Source organism: Chionomys nivalis, chromosome 5 (genome assembly GCF_950005125.1).
Source record: "Chionomys nivalis chromosome 5, mChiNiv1.1, whole genome shotgun sequence".
NCBI classification, from domain to species: domain Eukaryota; kingdom Metazoa; phylum Chordata; class Mammalia; order Rodentia; family Cricetidae; genus Chionomys; species Chionomys nivalis.
Window position 1 is genome coordinate 20,014,997 of NC_080090.1, and position 21,396 is coordinate 20,036,392.

The 21,396-nt window shown below is 40.3% G+C and overlaps 1 protein-coding gene and 1 non-coding gene across 2 annotated transcripts in view; both read right to left on the reverse strand.

The window, feature by feature from the left end:
• Fmn2 (formin 2) overlaps nucleotides 1-21,396 on the reverse strand; it is a 310,252-nt gene that overhangs the window by 241,564 nt on the left and 47,292 nt on the right. Inside the window, exon 3 of the mRNA XM_057769091.1 lies at nucleotides 8,275-8,407. Coding sequence (XP_057625074.1) covers nucleotides 8,275-8,407 — 133 coding nt within the window. The remainder of the gene's footprint in view (nucleotides 1-8,274; nucleotides 8,408-21,396) is intronic.
• On the reverse strand, nucleotides 11,568-11,695 carry LOC130875243 (small Cajal body-specific RNA 24). The gene has a single exon (XR_009057181.1). It is a non-coding gene; the product is annotated as a small Cajal body-specific RNA 24 (non-coding RNA).

The window sequence follows — 21,396 nt, forward strand, 5'->3', positions numbered from 1 at the left end:
AGACCACCTTAGTCTTGAAGCAAGGAATTTTTAAGGCTCTTTGAAGTCCTGACAAATTTTGTTCTGCCTTCCATGATGTTTTCTGCAATGTATGATAAATACTGCCACCTGGAGGCACGAGTAAGAAGGGATTCTGAAGGGATTTTTTACCTTCAGCCGTTCTTGTCATTTGAGATTCTGCGAGATGACAAATTCATCATACTGGAAGCACATGGGATAAACAGAGATTTTTGTTGTTGTTGTTGTTGTTGTTGTTGAAGTTATAGAGTATTTTCTATGTGAAAATGTAAGTATATAAAAATAAAACATCTCATCCATCCTCTGCATTTTAGAAATGAGCAGCCCAGCCGGGCGGTGGTGGCGCACGCCTTTAATCCCAGCACTCGGGAGGCAGAGGCAGGCGGATCTCTGTGAGTTCGAGACCAGCCTGGTCTACAAGAGCTAGTTCCAGGACAGGCTCCAAAGCCACAGAGAAACCCTGTCTCGAAAAACCAAAAAAAAGAAAAAAAAAAAAAAAAAGAAATGAGCAGCCCACTCACTGGCAAGATGAATGTAGGAGTCTAAGTCTTTTGTGTATTAGGGGCAGGGTTATACACAAGACACTGCAAATACAGGAGAGGAGTCACTGTCCATAGTGTCATAAAGGATTACACAACAGTGCTACTGAAATATATTGTGTAGTTAGTGTTTAAAGAACATGATGAACCGTGAAGCTGCAATGAAAGCTTTCCTTGTATTCAGATGAACATTATAGCCTCAGCACAGCCTTGCTGGCCTTGTATTATCTGCCTATGCTCCCCAATCTCTGTAGACATCCCATCTTCCCGACTAGCTCACTATGCTCCTACCCCCATGGCTGTCCTCAAACATGAAACACACACCCTTCCCACAACACTCTTGTTTCCTTGTTCTCTTCTGAGAATTTTGCTGGGGCCTTAGGTAGAGTTTTCTTTCCTGCCCACCAGTTTCCAAATAAAGACTTAATGTTAATTATAAATGCTTGGCCAATAGCTTGAGTTTATTACTAACTAGCTTGTACAACTTAACCCATTTCTATGCACCCACATTCTACCACATGACATCACCTCTCTTTCATCTTGCACCTCTGTGGACTCTATTATAACTGCATCTTCATACCTCCCTAAGACTCCTTACTTGTTCATCACACCCTACCTTCCATAGCTCATCTCTTTACCCTTATCTATTATTCTGTATTATCTTTGGAGTTAAAAAGGTTCCCTGAATACTATGTCTTCAAGGCTTTGATTTCAAGCTGGTGGTGTTATTGGGAGGTTAGGAGAACTTTGGAAAATGAGGCATCGTTGGTCACTTTGAGCATCTCTTAAAGAATATAATAGGATTCTATACATCACCCTTATCTGGTTCCCAGTTGTTAGAAAAGTAACTGCTCTGATTCACCATGGACCCCCCCCCCCCCACACACACACACACAATGGTCTGCTTCAGCACAGATTCAAAATCATGGAACCAAGCTACCACAAATAGAAACCTCTGAAATCATAAACCAAAATAATTCTTTTCAGTCTTCAACTTGATTTTATCATGTACTTTTTATAATAATAAAACACTAAGCAGCACACTCCTCCACAACATACACTCAATGGAAGCAGGCCCTTTTGTCAAATGCCCTCCTGTTATACAAATGGAAGAGTTTGCTAACAGCAAGTGCTTAAAACAGTTGCAGAGTTAATATAGGAATGAAAACAAATGAGATGTTGTCAAGTCAAGGAACTGTGTTACCATTAAAGAATTGGCAAGCCTTGTTGGGGGGAGCAATGAATTCTAAAGAGGCAGAAATCTACTTATTTCCTGAACTTCAGCTAAGATTGCATCTTTAGAAACAAAAGTCAGAGACCAGCATGGAATAGTCACTTGCCAACAGATGTCAGAGTGTGTCAGAATATAAACAAGTGACTTTACAATGCAACAATTGCCCCAGACAGCACTACCCCATCGGGCTAATCACACGACCATATTCTCGTGTTCAACTTGACACCAGTGGCATCTCCATTTGAACGGAGATCTTTTGTTTGAAAGCACATCAACAGTTAATAAAGGAACCCCAAATCTGCTTCCATCTCTTGTACTTCTTCCCAAATAGAGACTCACTGACAGTCCCTGCTTAGGGGACATGAAAGGAAAAGCCTCTTCTTCTTCTGTCTTCTTAAATATTACAGTAAGAGCTATAGATCTCCTACTTATACTCTAGTGTTTGTCTTGTTTGTTTTTACATCAGATATGTACATAAGGATTCTTAGTTGTTTTGTTGTTGTTGTTTTCCCTTTGTAGTTCTTGAACTGGTAAGCTATCGACAAAAGCCAGCTTCCAGACTCGGGTGGGCAATGTTGACAAGTGTGTTGAGCAGAATAATATAATCAGAAGACTATTTATCAGAGTCATTATCAGTCAGATATTTTGAACCCCTACACTCACATTCTCAGCTGCCCTCCATCCCATCCAGCAGGTGCCTAGATTGGGTTCATTCTCTTTATCTTCATCCTTCCTATTGATCTCTTGCTGAAACTCTGTGTTAAAATGGCAAATAAAAAAATCATATTTCAAAATACCCTGCAAGGCCACAAGCTAGGATATAGGAATCTATAGACTCAGATAAAAAGTACAAATTAATTTACTCTGCTGAGACATACAGTGAAAATAAATTGAGAACTAAGATCAAAAGTAGTTGAAATATGAAGATGAAAGAAAATACTAGACTAGAAGAGAGAAAAAAATCCCGGAAGGAAAAAAAGCAAAAAGAATTACAAACAACAAAAGTCTCGTGCCGTGCAGTGGGCAGTGGGTAAGAAATGATACCACACAAGAATAAAATAGTTCCCTTGTGAGTGACAACTCAAGACCCCCTCACTAGGCAGGTGGATTTGAGAAAGCAGCTCAGTTTGGTCCTATATTGTGCTTCCTCAATACCAGTGAGTGTCCCTTATATAAAGCAACACACCTATTTCTCATTTTTCCCTCAATCTATGACCCAAAGTCTTCTTTTCAAACTCACTTTCAACCAGGTCTTAGACTGGAAGTGTCTCCATTAAATACCAGAATGGTTACAGAGTCAACAAGGTGACTATACTTTGGAGGTACATAGAGAACTGTCACCTTCATTGTCCCTTTGAAAAGCAAACAAAAACAACAAAAAACTATTCAATTTTGGTTTAAAGCCACCATAAAGCAAGGAGGGGGAAATAACATTCTTCACAAATCTTTTGATGTTCTGTATTTTTTAAATAACCTCACAAAATTCTAAGCATAATCTAAAGTCGTTGGGTTTATACAAGCTTAATTTGATGCAATCTGTTGTTTGTTTATGTGCTTAGAGACGGGGCTTCACTCCAGAACACAGGCTCATGATTCTCAAAGTCATGATCCAGATGCTTCCACCTCCCAAGCATGGGATTACAGGTGTGAATGGCTACCCCTGACTACCGGAAAGAGAAGGCAGTAAGATCAGCAGCATATGTCTCTCTCCTAAAAATGGAAATAAAATAAATCACAGTCCAAAAATACAAAATATATCAAGCAGATATTTACACTGTGAGTAATGTGCACAGTTAAAATTCCCTGGATTTCATCTTTCTTACTAAAATACACCAATTTCATTCAAATCTAGTTAATTTAAGAGACAGATAATTTACTGAACAGAATTTAAATTGCATGCATTATGATTGTAGTCTCAGATAGGATTGATGCTTTTAATTCTAATGACAGGTATAAATGGAGGGAGAGCTTAACATGTTCCAATAGGCTCATCCATACGTTCTTGTTTGTTTCTTTGATGGTAGAACCATCTCATCATTGCCAACAAAAGATACTCCCACTAAGGACCTAGCTGGCAAAAGGGAAAATATAGAACATACCTTCCCACACACACATCAATACTCAGAAATACAATCCATCCTTCTATCCCTGGGTTGTGTGACAAGCACAGGGAGACAGAGCACAGCACTGCATCCTTGGTTATTCCTGTATTAGTTTATTAGCTAAACAGTGTCAAGACATTTGAAGAAAACACAGAAATGGGCTGTTGATACTACATTGTGGTACACCATACAACATCTCTCTTGAAATTTGTCTTTGCTTTGATTTATGTGTGCATGCGTATATCTGGTTTTTAGAAAGTCTCATGTGTATGGTTATCTGTGCAGGATAGAGAAGGGTGTTAGGACCCCTGGATCTCACATTTATAAGTGGTCGCGGGCTGTTGGACGCTAGACTCAGGAAGAGCAGCAAACACTCTTGACCACGTAGTCATCTCTCCAGACCTCTAAAATCCTTCTTCATAGGGACCATCAGCGGCATCATTTGGATATTATAGGCTAGAAAATGCGTGATTCCCTAAGCAACTGTTGCTTCAACCTTATGATGAGTGAAATGGCACACAATCACTCATGTTCCCCTTTCCACTCTGAAATGAAGGAATCCATTTCTGACGACCGTAAAATATTGCAGATTCTTCTGAGATACACTGCCATGAGCTGACCTTACCCAGACTCACTCTCTTACTTCATCCTAGATTCTTTTCATTTGATCCATCTCCCTTTGTGCTCCTTTTGTGCATCTTAAATATTCCTAAGCTGTTAAAATGTTTTCTTAAACAAATACGGTTGATTCAGTCAGAAAATTGACGTTGGAAGATCTTCCCAGGAAAGTTTCTGTTCAACTTCTCACTTAATACATGAACACACACACAGTCAAACAAACACATAAACACATACACTCAGACACACAGACACACACACACAGGGTTTTTTTTTTTTTATTCCTCAGGACTGCCTGTACCTTTGCTGCTTTTTTTAAGGCAAACCTGTTTGTATTTGTTGTGTTGGCCAGTGTCATGGTTGTGAAATGGTGAGGGACTTGAGTGAAGTGAGCATGTCTAATTCCTTCCTTACAACTACTCATTTTGCCGGGCGGTGGTGGTGCACGCCTTTAATCCCAGCACTCGGGAGGCAGAGGCAGGTGGATCTCTGTGAGTTCGAGACCAGCCTGGTCTACAAGAGCTAGTTCCAGGACAGGCTCCAAAACCACAGAGAAACCCTGTCTCGAAAAACCAAAAAAAAAAAACAAAAAAAAAAAAACTACTCATTTCTCTTCCAGCCACTACAAAGACGAACTTTCAGTAAAATTAATTCTTTGATTATGTGTAAATCAATTATATGACCACCTATATCTTTTTATTATTTCTACTAATTTCTCTTTAGCTAGCACACAAAATAGTGGGTTTCACTAGGATACGTTTGAGCACATACATGTGTGTACACACACACACACACACACACACACACGCTACTGTTTTACTCTGCTGTCCTACTTTACAATTCCCACTGAGAGATTCCCCTCACCATAGTTTCCCATCTGTGTTCACTGAACATGTGTGTGCATAAGTGTGCATGAACGCGCACACACATTCTGCATGAGAAAAAAATGTTATATTTGCTTTTCCCTCCGAATTAACCAGTATTGTCCCCTATCAACAGTATCTCATTTAAACAAACCTTTCCACTCACTTCCATGTCTCCTATTGCATACACATTTATTATATAGTAAATGTAGCTTCCATATATGAGTGGAAAACATGCAATACTTGTATTGAGTCTAACTTATGATTACCATGATATCTCTGTTCCCCTCCACAAACTGTGAAGGACACAATTGCTTTAATTCATCCCCAGCACAGTGAACAATATTCCTTCCCCTTTCCTACAGTCTCATTATGATTTATTAATCATATTTTCATGAAGTCAGCAATTCCAAATGGGTTGAAACTGAATATTAACACAGTTTTCCTGTATACTTCCTTATAGCTGAAGGGCTTTTTCGTATCTCTAATTACCATTTACATTTCCCATTTTAAATTCTTTTCCTTTGTCCATTTATCAACTGGAGGACTTTTTTTCATTTTCGTCTAGTTTTTATATTCTATAGATATTACTCCTTACAAGGTGTAAAGAAAGCAAAGATTTTTTTTCTAATTATAAGGTGTCATCTCACTCTACTGAAACTTTCCTTGAATGTACAGATTGAAATTTTAAGCAATCCTTTATTCTAAAATGCTCTGAGGTTTTGGAAAGCTGTCTCCAAAACCATACTTACCTGTGCCTCTGTGAAGTATACAATGGTTTCAAATTTTCAGATCTAATGCTAAAGCCCTTGATCTGTTTAGAGCAGATGCTTATGTAGGGAAAGACTGGGATCAAGTTTCATTAGTCTACCCATAAATATTCACTTTTTATTTATTCTCAGCCAAATGCTACTCCAGTAACCTATAGATTCTTTTAAAGCATTCACAAGTATTATAAAATTATGTTATTAATTTGCCAGAAGAGTTGAAAAATATACAGTAAGGGCATCAAAATATTATGCCAACCAAAGTTGCAAATGCAGAAAAGGATAGAAACCATTGTTCCAAGGGCTCTCAATGAAATTGCTTAAAACTATTGCATTTGTACCTACGAATTTCAGCCAATAGCACTTTAGCCTAAAGACAATTATACATATAATGGGATCAAAATCTTTATCTGAATCTTTCTTTTGTTAAAACTAACAATGTTCTGGGTGGTGGTGGTGCATACCTTTAAGCCCAGCACTTGGGTGGCAGAAGGAGGCAGATCTTGGTGAGTTCAAGGTAAGCCTGGACTACAGAAGGAGTTCCAGGACAGGCTCCAAAGCTACACAGAGAAACCTTGTTTCAAAACAAAACAACAACAACAAAGAAACCAACAATGTCTATATTCATATGTTGGATTTTCAGTCACTATCTGTCAAAACTCTCTTTTCTATGAAGATTGTAATGTGTGGAATTCTACCTGGACCCTTGATCAACTGCTGTCTGTGAGTGTTGTAGTAAACAGAATCTTACATGAACAGTTTTCTCTGTTCTCTCACTCACTTGTGTTTATTTTTTATTCTACTGGATTATATGCCAACTAGTGAATACTAAACAGTTTCTCCAAAATACAGGGCACTTAAAAAGGAAAATGCGGGATACTGTGTAGAATCCCATTTGGTGCATTACTTAAAAGAATACATGACGAAATACATTTGCCAAGAAACTGAGATTAAAAACAAGAGGGTGAGAATGCTGTGCAAAATGTGAAGCCTGGCAAACCATTGACAGAGTCATTGTTGGTATTCAAGGGAAGATATGAGGAAGATAATATCATGAAATAACTTTAATGATAATTATAGCAACAAGGCTGAGCACTTCCATTGGCCCAGGCACTTGACTCTGTACTCTAATGCTTTTCATGAGCTCATGCAGTCCTCCGAATCATGCTGCACAGTGGATGCTATTCTCATTAACATTTCATAGATGAGGAAATGCATACAGCAGCTTGGAAATTTGCCTAATGTCACAAAGCTGATGTAATGCAGAGCCCAAGGTTCATAGTCTTATATTTTGCCCTTTCACAACAAGCCAAGATTCAACTTCTTCGGCCATCTCTCCTTCACTGAGCCAGTGCCGGTGGTCAAGACCTAAGCTCTGAAACCCACGGCATCACTTATGAAAACCTGATGTGGAAAGATCTGCAAGTAGAATCAATGCTGTTCCATTTAGTCTTCATTTCTATACCAGAAGATGGTTCTTACTTCTGCTCAGTTTACCAAGTCTGGAGTCTATTAAGAAGCCATCATTCTACTGAATTTCTCCAAATAACACTGAGGCTAGTCTCATATTATCTTCCCAGTCAAGAACACAAAATTGTTTAAGACAACAAAAGGAAAAGAAAAAATAATAATTTTTCAGGAAAATATAGATTACATTGGAATATTCTATGATTATTTTAAAGTGAGATTTAAGTAATTTACATCACTATTTTTCCTTTCCCAGTTATCTTTATAGGTAAAGAAAAGAATGCTTAGACATACAAAGAAATTGTTAAGCAAGGAAATTCAGAGATAATAGAGAAAAATATCCCCTGAGGGTCTCTTAGCCCAAATAGGATGTAGAGTTTCAACTTGGTGGGTGGGTATCTTTTGACAATGGTTCTTAAACTTCAATAAAAGCAGAAAGGACTGGAAAATCGCAGTACATCCACTACTTCTCTACATTCTAGCCCAGCATCTTTGGACACGGCCATAAGAACATTGTCTCAGGCCTCCCATTGATTTTAATGGGCTGCCTGCAGGAGATACGTTTAAAAAAAATACCTGCAAGAGACTAGAGACTCACTCCCAAGCAAGTGTTACAATTACACATTCCATCACATAATTTTGTAAAGCTGGCTGTCCATATCCTACCTGCATCAACGGCCTTGGGGCTGTGTTCTTCATCAGGAAGCCTGGATGGTTCTCTCCTGGGAAATCGCCCTTCGTTGTAGTCCATGGAATGTGTGGGTTGACTAACAGCAGCCCAGGTGTAAAGCTGGTCTTGCTGCATTTAAAAAGGAATTTAAAAGGAAATCAATTCAATCATGAAAAATAAATGGCTAATACATTACAAAATGTAAAAAAACACTCAAATACATGCAGATATGCAGACACATCTAAAGCATTCAAACAGCATCTTACATTGTACAACATAGAACCATTAAGACACCACTTCTCTCAATCTGCCCCAATTATTGTTGCTGTTGTTATTATTATTATTATTATTATTATTATTATTATTATTATTATAGTAAAACCTAAGTGTCTCTCTTTGGAAGAAAAAATATTACATGGGCCTGCCATGAGACACTCCAGATGCAGAGTTATACAACTTCCTGAAAATGGGTCTTTAACCCATCTAAATATGATGTCTCTTTAGCTTTGTTGGTGTGAATTTGGCTTGCTTTGGTTTTGGGTTCTCAGGTAGGTCCTCTCTCACTATCTACCAAGCTAGCATTGAACTCCAGGGTTCAAGTGATTATTCTTCTCAGTTTCCTCATCAGTGGGAACTACCAGCATGTTTGGCCACTCTGGGATGATGTCCCATTAAAAACTTGTTTAAAAATGTAGAGTTTAAAAAAGAAAAACTTGTTGAAATACTTGCAGGAAAGTTAGAGAATAGTCTCTACATGGACACCACAAGGATAATAATAGATGCTTGAGACCTAGATTGGAAGTTGAAACAAAGGGCATGAAGAAGTCAATGAACCTGGCAAGAGCAAGATTATATAGGACTCTTATGGCAAAGGAATGCTTCGCCAGCTGCAGTCAAGATAAAGCACACAAAATGAGAAGGTTCCTGGGTGTACCTCATGCCAGAAGGCAAACCAGATGGCTCCCTTGGGGACCTATACCTCAGAGCTGATCATCAGGACTTCAGAACAAGGCCAGTCCCTTTAGGATGCACACGAGCTAGAGCTATACATACATGCACAAGAAAAATGAGAGTTGGAACAGAAACTATATCCAACAGCATGGGCATTACAAGGAACCATTGGATGTTATTGGTGATAATGGGCCAAGAAATTTTGTAGCCAAGAAAAAACAAAAATAACTGCCAACAATGACCACAAAGGGGTAGATAACCTTCACTAGCCAATGAAGGATACTGAGAATAAATAAATTCCAACAAAGAAAAGCCCAGGACCTCATGACTTTGCTACTGAAATCTAACAAATGCTTAAAGAACCAATAAATTCTCCTTAATTCCTACCAAGAGAACAAAAGCCAAAGAGCAATGTTTTCTAGCTCAAGTCCAGGATCAGCCAAACCAGATTACGACATCATGGAAAAGAACGCTACGTATTCCAGGAATAAGAGTCTGTGCAGAAATACAGCTCATGGAGATAGGAAATATATGGACCAAAGAGAATGAACAAAACGGTGACCAGTCACCTGAGGTTGTGGGTGACAAACGATACAGCAACATTAGGGGTGTAGAAAGTAAGGACTGCACATTCTGGCCCTGAACACAGGATGAGTACTCTGGGTCACAATGCCCCCGGGTAGGGTTTGATGGGGACCTAAAGAGGTTTGAGTAGGTGGATCAGACTGGGGCAGAGAAGGAAGATGATGATGATGATGATGATGATGATGATGATGATGATGATGATGATGATGATGTTAGTTGTGTGTGCCTGTGTATGTGTGCATGTGTGCGTGCGCATGTGTGCATGTAAATGCATGCCCACAGGTGTACACATGCATGTGGAGAGCAAAGGTCAATGTCAAGTGCCTTCATATACTGCTTTCTTCATACACTGTTGAGGCAGACTCTTTCTCTGAAGCAGAAGCTCGCTGACTGGGCTAGATTGCCCTGGGAAGCCGCTGTAGCTCTAGGGTTACAGGCTTGCACTGCCACCCCCGCTTTTCACATAGCTGCCTGTTACCCAAATTCAGGCCTTTCTGCTTATACAGTGAAAACCTTCCTGGCTGTGCCCTCTGCAAAAGAAAGATAAGGTCTGTGCCTCCTACTACCTTGATACTGCACGGGCTTGATAAATAATGCCAAACACAGTTGTAAGTATACTCATTTCCTGATTATTGGTACCTTACCTTCACACAATTCTGATTTGAAGTTTGGGAGTTTCCCACAGCAATATTTTGAACAGAAGTGAAAATAAAGCACCATGATTTGGCATATAGCCACAAAAAAAGCTGATTTCTGAATGACATTTCAAAGGAGTTACTCGCCTAATAACAGTTACTAAGAACATGAAGTCCTTCCAATGGATTTGTGAGCCCAAATACAATGTTAGTTCTCAGTAGGAAAGCAAACGTAAACAACTCTCTTCTACGGTACTTCGTTTTTCACTGTAGAGAATAAAAATGCTTTTTAGACAATTAAATAATATAATTCAAACTGCTGTGGACCGATCCTTTCTTACAGTGTGAATATTTTTACTCTCATTGGCTAATAAAAGCTGATTGGTCAGGCCAGGCAGTGGTGGTGCAGAGCTTTAATCCTAACACTTGGGAGGCAGAGGCAGGCAGATTTTTGTGAGTTCAAGGCCAGTCTGGTTTACAGAGTGAGTTCCAGGACAGGTTTCAAAGCTACAGAGAAACCTTGTCTCAAAAAACAAAAACCAAAAACAAAACAAAACAAAAAGCTGATTGGCCAATAACAAAGCAAAAAAGTATAGGTGGGTGATCAAAGTGAGGACACAGGAAAAAAAGGGTATAGTCAGAGGTCAAGAAGAGCCGCAAAGAAGCAAGAGCAACGTGCCATACTAATAAAGGTGCTACCACATGGCAGAGCATAAATAAGGAATATGGACTAATTTATAATATAGGAGCTATTTAATAATAAGTCTGCGCTATTGGTTGAACATTTACAATCAAATATAAGCCTCTGTGTAGTAATTTGGAAGCAACTCCCAGAACAAGAAAACACAACCTATATAAAACTGAATTTTTAATTTTTTTTTATGTGTGTATAAGTCTGTGTATGTGTATGCACAGCCTGAAGTGGGTGCTAAGAACCAAATTCAGGAACTATGGTAAAACAAGCACTCTCAAGGACTGAACCATCTCTCCTGCCCCAAGACTAAATTAATTTCGAAGGGCTGAATAGGTAGTTCATTAGTAGAACATTTTCCTAGGAGGCATAAGCCCTCATTTTTCTTTTTTTTAATTTTTTTTATTTTTTTATTTATTTTTTTTATAAATGTCAGTAGTGGAACGATCCACCCTTTCTTCTTGTAAAGGATGGACAGAAAACTACTATATTTCTCTAGGACATTTATAAAAAGTTATCTTCACCTTGAGAAGAAACTGACAATATAAATGTCCACCCTCATTTTTCTCATGATTTTCCTGTCATTTAGGCAGTTAATGTATGTATTATCCTGGCATATCTCACTGCCTCTACAATTCCAACTACTCAGCAGATGGATAAGCTCCAAATTGCTGCTCAAAAAAAAAAAAATTGTTTTATCCTCTCTGCAGACAAACCTCGAGAGGCAAGCCTTCCTTTACAGGAAGACTGACCATCGCTGAGTCCTTTGCATCCTCTACCATCCTATCTCTGGTCTTGCAGTTTTGTCCCAATTAACTAAAATTCCTCCCATGAAGCAAAGGTGTTGCCTGTTTCAGAGACTAACACCAGCATCACCGTCTCCTACATCACTACGGAAAAATTTTCCTGATGCAGCGTCACCTCCTCCCTCATCCTCTGGAAGTGCATGATGGGCAACTTGGGAGAAACTGCCTTGCAGGTGCTCACAGCTTTGAACAGGTCATCATTTTTTATTTTTAAGTACCCTAAAATAAATTTTTCCAAATTTAGAAGTGTTTGAAGACAGGTTTTGATATGCCTCAATATTTCATTCTACACAAGTCTGCTTTCAGCTGCACACACATTCTTTTAGAAGCCCAATTTTAGCCACTAGTTAAAGTCAAGGCATCTAATTAGGATTGATACGTCAGTAATCATGAAGCCAGCTTTGAGGTTTATTATGCTACTGATCTTTTGAAAAGACTTTATTTGCTTTTGTTTGTGTGTTTATATGTGTGTGTCTGTGTTTATGTCTGTGCACGGAAGTGTAGTGCCTGCAGAGTTCAGGGGAGGAGTCAGATTCCTTAGGACTGGAGTTACAGCTGACGGTGGCTTCTGTGGTACCAGCTGAACTCGGGTTGTCTGCACGAGCAGCAGGAACTCTTGACCATTGTGCCTTCTGCCTTTGTAGGCTCAGCTCTGAGGATTTTTTAAATGGACTAATTAATTACAAAGTATAGGTCAACAAATTAAGAATATGAATTACGGAGAATTCTTACATATAAACTATTGCCCATTCAGTTTTCCAAACTAGAAACCACGACCTTTGATAGGTCAGTACCTCACATTCTCACCACACCACCAAGAACGATGTTCTGTATGTTAGATATGGCACTAGAACTCACTTCCCATTCATCTCAGTGGCTTTACACTTTCATACCAAGTGCAGATTTCTCCACGGTCACCCCAATGCTGGAGCATTCCTTATGTCCGATGGGAAGCAATTTTCACAAACAGCAAAAATAGGTACACCTGCATCTGCTACCATAAGACTTGAAGCTCTCCAAATGTCCCGAGATGGAACTGTGACAGCTGGTGTGCCCATGAAGAACCTCCTATGGTGCCATCTACCCATCCTCCATCCTCTGGAGTCACTGTGCATCTGCCACCAAGATGCTTCAACATTTCTTGAAAGCACCAAGATTGTCCAGAGCAGTGCCCCTATATAAATACTCTCAGGGATAGAGAGATGGTTTGACTTTTCAGAGTGCTTGTTGATCACCCAGAAGACATGGGTCTCGTTCCTAGAACTCATGCTGAGTGGCTCCTAACCACCTGTAACTCCAGCTCCAGGCGTTCCAATTCCCTTGTCTCTACAGGCACCTCACATGGCAAACGCACACAGAGACACTGACAATACACATAGACAGAAACTTTCAATCTTAGAAGTTTGTTATCCTTCCCCAAACAACTTGCCTTTTGACCTTTCTGTGAAGGTGAATCGTCAGGGTCAGTGGGAAGGGATTCCACAGGAACACACCTCTGAGCAAATCACTAGTGGAGTTTCTAGATCAAGTTAATTAAGGTGGAGACACACGCTGAATGTTGACATCATCATTCCACAGGGAGCAAGGTAAGCTGAATATAAAAGGTAAGAGTGACCCCAGAACCAGTATTCAGTACTCCCTGCTCTGCAGCTGAGGGCAATGTGACCAGCTGCTTCATGCTCCTGCCACCATGGCTTTCCCACAATGACAAGTTTTCTCAAACCCTGATCCTAAACTAACTCCTCCCTGGGTTGCCTTTGTCTGCTATTTTATCATAGTAACCACGAAAGTACCATCCTCTTCCAGGCTCCCACGTGACCGGGAAGTGCAGGTGCAAAGGATCATACTCCTTCCCAGTCACATCACACAGCCCTGCATAACACCTGCCCTGTTATTCTGCTGTGAGAACTGTCTCTCGCCTCTCAGCCACTGGAGCAGAAACTCTCCCAAGACTCAGACTATACATCTTTCTTAAATGGGTAGGCCCAGTAGAAATGCATTTGTACTGTATCCTCTTTGTCTTTTACTTGTTAGCTTCGTCATAATTAATAGAAAGCACATGAATCTCAAACCAAGAAGCTTTTTGGTGAAAATAATAGGTCCCATCAGCACCCAGAGTTCTGAGAGAGCTTGAGTAACACAAGGAGAGCATGATTCATGTCATAGACACTGTGTCATACTACCAGAGCCTGGACAGTACGATCTGGCTCCAGTTCCAAACTCTTGCCAGCATTAAAAGAGAGTGGTGCACACAGAGAAACAGGAAAGATGAACTTATGGACTGTTTCAGCCCAAACTGGAGACATGAATTCTCAGTCTGTCTCCATCCTGCTCCCAGTGATGTCACCGTTTGCAGAAGGGAAGAAACAAAAGTCAGGAAATGTAGCCGGAACCTTCCTCCAGTTACCAGGCTGCAGAAACAATGAACACCAAGGAGCTAGAATTTTCCCAAGAGTCTCATGCTGAAAGAAGGGAAAACATGAATCCCAGGTGCCATGGGGGCAGGGATGTCTCCCAATAAGAGATTTCACAGATTTCTGAATTGTTAGACCAACTTACAAGAGAGGTCGGCTAAGCCGATGAAGTCTGAACCGCACCTTGACTAGAGTGCTTATTTATGCATCTATAAGGCCTTCTATTTAAACCTAAGCTAGTACATCAAAGATGAAGACGGATTTGGGGTGAGGGGTGACTAGTCCCGGTTAGTTTACCTTTTCCCAGTGGGGCCACATTCAAATGTGGCAACTGACTCAACCTATTGTATGATGGCATCATGGTCTAAGCTGTACCCTAAAAGCTCCAGTTAACAGAGACGGTCTTCCTTCTGTCCTCAAGGTTCTTGCAAAAGTGAGGGATGTCTCAATGCCTGCAACAATTTCCTTAAACAAAAAGAAAACCCCATAGGAAACTGCATTCACAGTTTTCTGAGACTCCGGCCCTTGGCACTCCAGAGCTGACGTTTCTCAAAGGTGTGAGCTGAACTATGTAGGAAACAGAAGTTCTGCATACGTTAGTGCTAACTGCTGGGTCTCTTCACAGGGGGTAAGAAAAACTCACAAAACTAAAATTAAAGCTTAGCATTAAAGCTTGTCGGTGACTATTTACAGCACAGGAAGCAGGCTGAAACCAGATGAGGATGGGTGAGAACTCTGCCCCTTATAGAGCAGACTCCAGGGAGTGCGCTTAGATCGGGATGATCTCAAAGGTTGGGAGAAACCTAGCACCAAATGACTACTGTTATCACCACAGATTAAAAACAAGACACACACCCCCATCACCACAACATGCAAGAACAAGTTCTTTCTAAATCAACAACTGAAAACAGGGTACCAAGTTGTAGCATCCATGCATATCCTTCCATGGGGTGCATAGTTAGTGAAAACATGTTTTTCTGTTTTTCTTGTTTTTTTGTTTTTAACCTCATACTTCTTTCTAAAGCTACAAAGATAGGCTCCTCTTAGAACTTGTCCCTTGGCCTTTGGACAGATTTCTAAAACCCTTACACATTGGTATGCACAGCCCGTAACAATTATCCTAAAAGACTCTCAACGAGTCCTGCAAAACAGGCATTGTATAGTTTAACAGCCCAAGATCCAACCATTTCTCTGCTAATAATTATGAGCCGTCTCCTCCCAGTTAAAACAAACCCAGCAATACCTCCAAGGGTGCTGCAAGGTCCCGATGACATAGGTAAATCTCATCTCAGTGTAAGAGTTCCAGAAATGGTTACTACAGGCACTAAAAGAGGCATCTAAGATGAAGGTTAGCTTGACTTTTACCAGTGATGTAATTGTATTAGCAAAAGAGTTTTAAAAGAGCCTTGATGAATTCTCTCTGCTCTACAACATTCAGGAAATTGAGGCAGGGGACCAAGGGACTGAGTTTTAGGCCAACCTGAGCAGCAAGACTCAAGTAAACAATACCCCCCAACAAAAAAAAAAAAAAATCCTATCATGGAACCCTACACCCTTGCTGTACTTCAGTGCGAAATTACCATTAAATGTCAGTATAACCTTAGTTAAAACCTGACCCAGACTGGAAACAAGATGTGCCTCCCTTATGTATCTTGCTTGACCTTAACTTTGTCAAACTACCTTCACGCTTGTTGATAATTTCTTTGTGACAGTTGAGGGTACTGGAGGGGCCAAGGTCTGGTTTCATCGGTGCTCATGTTATCCCTGTGTGTGGAAGAGACCAGCCCAGATCCCATGTATACTGCTGTTGACTATGTTTAGGGGACGTGCCTCAAAGTTCTCCTGGTAGCCTACTCTGAGAGTATCAGAGACCTTTCCTTTATGTCTCGATATCACCTGTTATACCACCCTATAGTTCCTTAAAGGGGAAAAGTTACAAAGTCTGGGTCAATACTGTTGCAAATTCAACTTGATTAAAAACTTGTCTCCTTTGAAGGGAGGTTGTTAATTGAACAAACAAAGGGATGCTGGTGGAGTGACCCCCATAACAAAAAGACAAAGACTACTTTTTCAACATTAGCATTTACACCCATTCAAATTTTTTTTTTCCTAGCATTGCTGTAACCTTAACAATATCTTTGCTTTTTTTTCCTTCTGTACACAGTAAACAGCAAGTGCTATTATCTTGGGGAATATATAACATGTCCTCTCTCTCTAATTTTACAAAGTATCTAAGCATTTTATTTAAAAATAAAAACTATAATTTTCTAGTAAATTTCACGGTGAAGAATTTTTATTTGTCTTCCAACAACTTTGTAATTTAGAAATGAACTTAATAGTCCCCTTGCAGAATATGAAGTGACCAGCAGAGGGCAGAGTCGAGGCTAGGAACACTGACTCCCTATTTAGGAATGAGGAAATCTCCAAAATGAAGAGCAGCTCTATTTTTGACTAAAATTTAGTGCCTCAGTTGCCACATTGGAGAGCTTAGAGATCAGCCAGGAAAACTCCTTTCAATTTAAAACTTTCTTAAGCACTATCAGAGATACAGGAATGAGCACTGCAGTAACAATGTGATTTGATAGGAGGAACCGAATAAAGAAATGGCATAATTAACATTAATAGTCTCTCATTTTATGCATACTCACAGGTACAATTAAATCACTTCAAACCAAATCACGCTTAGTATGAATTATATACGATTTTAAAGATTATGTATAGTTACATATATATGAGCATTGTATAAAATTCTTTTTTAAAAAATTTATTTATGCTTTTGTGTGATCTGTCTTCATGTACACAAGAAGAGGCAGTCAGATCCTATTACAGAGGTTGTGAGCAACCATGTGTTTGAACTCAGGACCTCTGGAAGAGCAGTCAGTGCTCTTAACCTCTGAGACATCTCTCTAGTCCCACATAAAATTCCTAATCTAGAATATAAATCCTATAGACAAGGTTATTACAAAGGCTTTTAACATTTTTCCAGGATTTTTTTAATGTTTAATAGACAAATGATTATTTTATTAACATTTTTGTATCCCCAGCCTTTATTATTTGCAATACTTTGTATTTCAAAAGGACATCTCAAAGTGACCAGCCAAAACAGATAGAAAGAAAGCAAAAGTAAGAGAGTATTCATGGGTTAACCTTATGTGCACAGTACAAGTTGACCAGGATGAAATCTGGTCTTTCTGGTTCATGGTTACCATATATGCACAGTATATGTTGACCAGGGTGAAATCTGCTCTTTTCTGTTTTGAAACAGACAGGGATTTTAATTCAGTTACAGTTTCATGTTTGAATATTTGCATTTCATATACTTCAAGTTGTTTTTGCTTGTTGTTTCCCAAATAAGAAAACTGGAAGCGGCATGGAGTGTCGCTCAGAAGAGAAAGCTTATCGAGTGTGCTCAAAGCCCTGAGTCTGCCCTCTAGCAGCACATAAAGGAGGCATGGTAGCCGATGCCTGCCATCCCAGCACTCAGGAGGCAAAGGCAGCAGGATCCGGAGTCCAAGGTTATCCTTGGATACATAGCAAGTTGATGGAGGAAGGTCATTGGTTAATTAATAAAGAAACTGCTTGGCCCTGATAGGTTAGAACATAGGTGGGTGGAGTAAACAGAACAAAATTCTGGGAGGAAGAGGAAGTGAGGTAAGACGCCTCAGACAGATGCCAGGCTGCTGCTCTCCAGGGCAGATGCGATGAAGTTCCAACCCAGGATGGACGTAGGCTAGAATCTTCCTGGTAAGCGCACCTCGTGGTGCTACACACATTAATAGAAATGGGCCAAGCAGTGTTTAAATGAATACAGTTTGTGTGTAATTATTTCGGGGCATAACCTAGCCAGGCGGCCGGGAGCCGGGTGGCAGGAAAGCAGCCCACAGCTCCTCACTATAGCAAGTTACAGGCTAGCCTGGGCTACATGAGACTCTCTCTCAAAGAAGGAATAACATGGGTTAAAAAAGAAAAGGAAAGGAAAGAGTTAAATAGAACGCTCTTAAGATTCATGAAAGGTAGTATTAATTCCACTGAGATTTGACCCCCCCAAGAGTTCTCCCTCATCCCTGTCCGTTGCCCTCTCCTCCTCCCTTCTCTCCCCCCTTTCTTCTTCCTCTCTTTCACTCCCACCACTCTGCTGAGAAGTCTCTCAATTATACACAAGAAGTTAACCAAAATTAATGAGCAATTCAGGGGAAATGTTCCATCATTAGACTAAATCCTAGCTCGGCATCTCTCATCATCTGAACATAACCCTTAAGAATTCAAAGGAAAGGCCTCCTTTGAGTGAAAAGGAAAAGGGCCAAGAACGGCTCACAGGTCTAAATAACAACTCATATCTACAAGACACACTGTTTCTGGGGCACAGTTTTCCCAAACCCAGGTGATCAAATACCCATGCTCTCAGAGCCATTCTCAGAGCTGTTCCAGATTTTGTGTTTGTTGTTGTTGTTTTCCAAAAGTGGAGCCTAATAATCATCACTTGAGAAAGCTCCCAGAAGCACAGAGAGTAGGATGAGGAGGTGCGGGCAAAGGGGCAGCCAAGGGAGCCATTGGGGGGTCACAGAGAAAGCTTTGTTATTCTACAACTAAAACATCCCCACCATGGGAAACAAGACCCAACAAGGTTTGTTTGTTTTAAAAAATAATCGTTTGGAGCTATAGATGCATGTCAGTGGCACAGGACCTCCGAGGGGGAAGGCGGAGGAGAGAGAGAAGGACAGAGTATTATTTTATAATGAAGGAGTTGGAGAGAACAAGAATAGCAGCCTGGACGCTAACTAGAGACTATTGTGTCGGTGCTGCCCCGAGACAGAGGTAACAGACAGAAGAGGGCTGGCAGGGGAGGGAACCGCGTCTGGAACCGTGAGAGCAAATGTGGTGGGTGACACCCTAGGGGCTGAAACTAGATGTCTGCCACTTCTAAAACTATGTGACTCTGGGCAAGTCATTCTGCATTTCTAAGTCTCAGTTCTTCATACCCAAGTTAGGTTAAAATTAAGTTGCAATCAACTAATCAAAGTGCAGTAAAATTACTTGTGGTCTGTAAGTGCTAAGGTTCATGACCTAAAGAAACAAGGAATGAAAAGTTGTGTTTTCCACTGTTTCACTCATTTTTGCCAACTGAACCGAACACACCCGCATTCATCTGCATTCACCACGCAAACCAACTACACACCTTCCACCTCACTGAGTAAGTACCACCCACCATCAGGACATCTGCAAAGGAATTCCAAACTCCACTTTTATGAGATAATCCCTTCCAGGGCATACCCACCAGGACTTGTCAATGAAATTAGCATCATAGACAAATCAAATGGGTATCCAGCAATTCAGAAGTACATAAATTTGTCAAAACAGTTTAAATTAAGAGTAGTTTTAGGGACTGGAGAGACAGCTCAGAGGTTAAGAGCACTGGTTGCTCTTTCAGAGGTCCTGAGTTCAATCCCCAGCAAATACATGGTGGCTCATAACCATCTATAATGGGATGTGGTGCCTTCTGGTGTGCATAATAAAAAAAATATATTTTTTAAAAAATAAAGAGTAGTTTTAATTACTAAATAACACATAAAACATTCTACTCCCAATTATATGTTCTTTGGAAATTACCCTGGCCTAGGGAACTAGGTCAGTGGCCGTGAGCTTCTCAGCACACATAGAACCCTAGGTTAGACCCCAATCCTAGGCAAAACAAAAGCAAAGCTAAAAGGCAATGCCTGAAGACCACTGTATCACACTTTCACAGTTGAAAGAAATAATGACCCCTCAAACCTCCCACAGGGCCTGGGTTTCCAAAGCTCTTCTTTCTCCCCCTTTGACAGTGCTAAAAATTGTACCCAAGGTCATAGACACAAACAAGGGCTCTAGCACTGAGCTATATCCCAGTCTAGAAGCATCTTTCAGTAGCGAGATAAGCGGCAGCTGTGGTAGTTACAAAGTTGGCAGCTCAGTATTTCTGCTCCAACACATAGCAAGGCTTCTGCTACTATGAATCTGAAAATCACTTCATATTACAGTAATATTATAGCATTTAAGATATATTACTAAAAAGAAATGATTTCTTCCACAGCATCCTAAGGGCATGAGTTTCTCAGAAGTTTCTCTGTCTGGTAATCTTCAGTAAATATTATCAAAGCACTACATATATTTGGTAAATATAGTAGTTAGCAGATTCCAAACTGTTCAGTCCATTATAATACCAACTCTGAAAATGTGGTTGTGAATTAGCAACTATCAAAATTAAGAATTCCCTCTGCTCACCAACTTGGATGAGTCAGCAGAATGCCAAGGACAACCCAATGGCTTCATGAGCAGTATCAGAAAACAGTGGCCACATTGGACCACAGTATTCCAAGCCAGCACTCCAACTCAAACTGTTTCTGCATCTCTGACCTACAACCAAAGTTCTCTGTCAGCTAAACCCAAAGCCCACTCCATCAGCTGAACCTAAAGTTCAGTCCGTTACCTGAACCCAAAGTCTACTCCGTAACTGAACCCAAAGTCCATTCCGTAATCCGAACCCAAAGTCCACCCTTCACCTGAATCCAAAATCCATTCTGTCACTTGAACCTAAAATCCACTCTGTCACTTGAACCCAAAGTCCACTCCTTCAGCCCTAAAACTGTCCTTTTGGGCAACATGAAAACTGGCCCCAGAATCAACTTAAAGCTCATGGCTCTATTTAGGGTTTGGCTTTGATCACTTGAATCCCCAGGCCTCACAACTTGTGAGAATTTCTATCACAGGAGTAACCTCTTCAATATGCCATGAGAACAAGATACTTCCTGCCCAAAGAGTCAGTATTTATGCAGAACTAAACTGCAAGCTCCTTCATTTGACACTACATCTGCTCTCGCAAACTCAGTTTGATGATGTCAATGAGTTATCATTTCATCATAGCAAAGTGTTCTGCATGACAGTTTCTTACGGTATTAGTCTAAACCCAACCCCCACCCTTCTTAGCTTCTTTCTCGTCTTTGGATCTAATATTTTCTTGAAAGTGTCTATCCCCTTCCTTAACACTCGTAACATGACACAC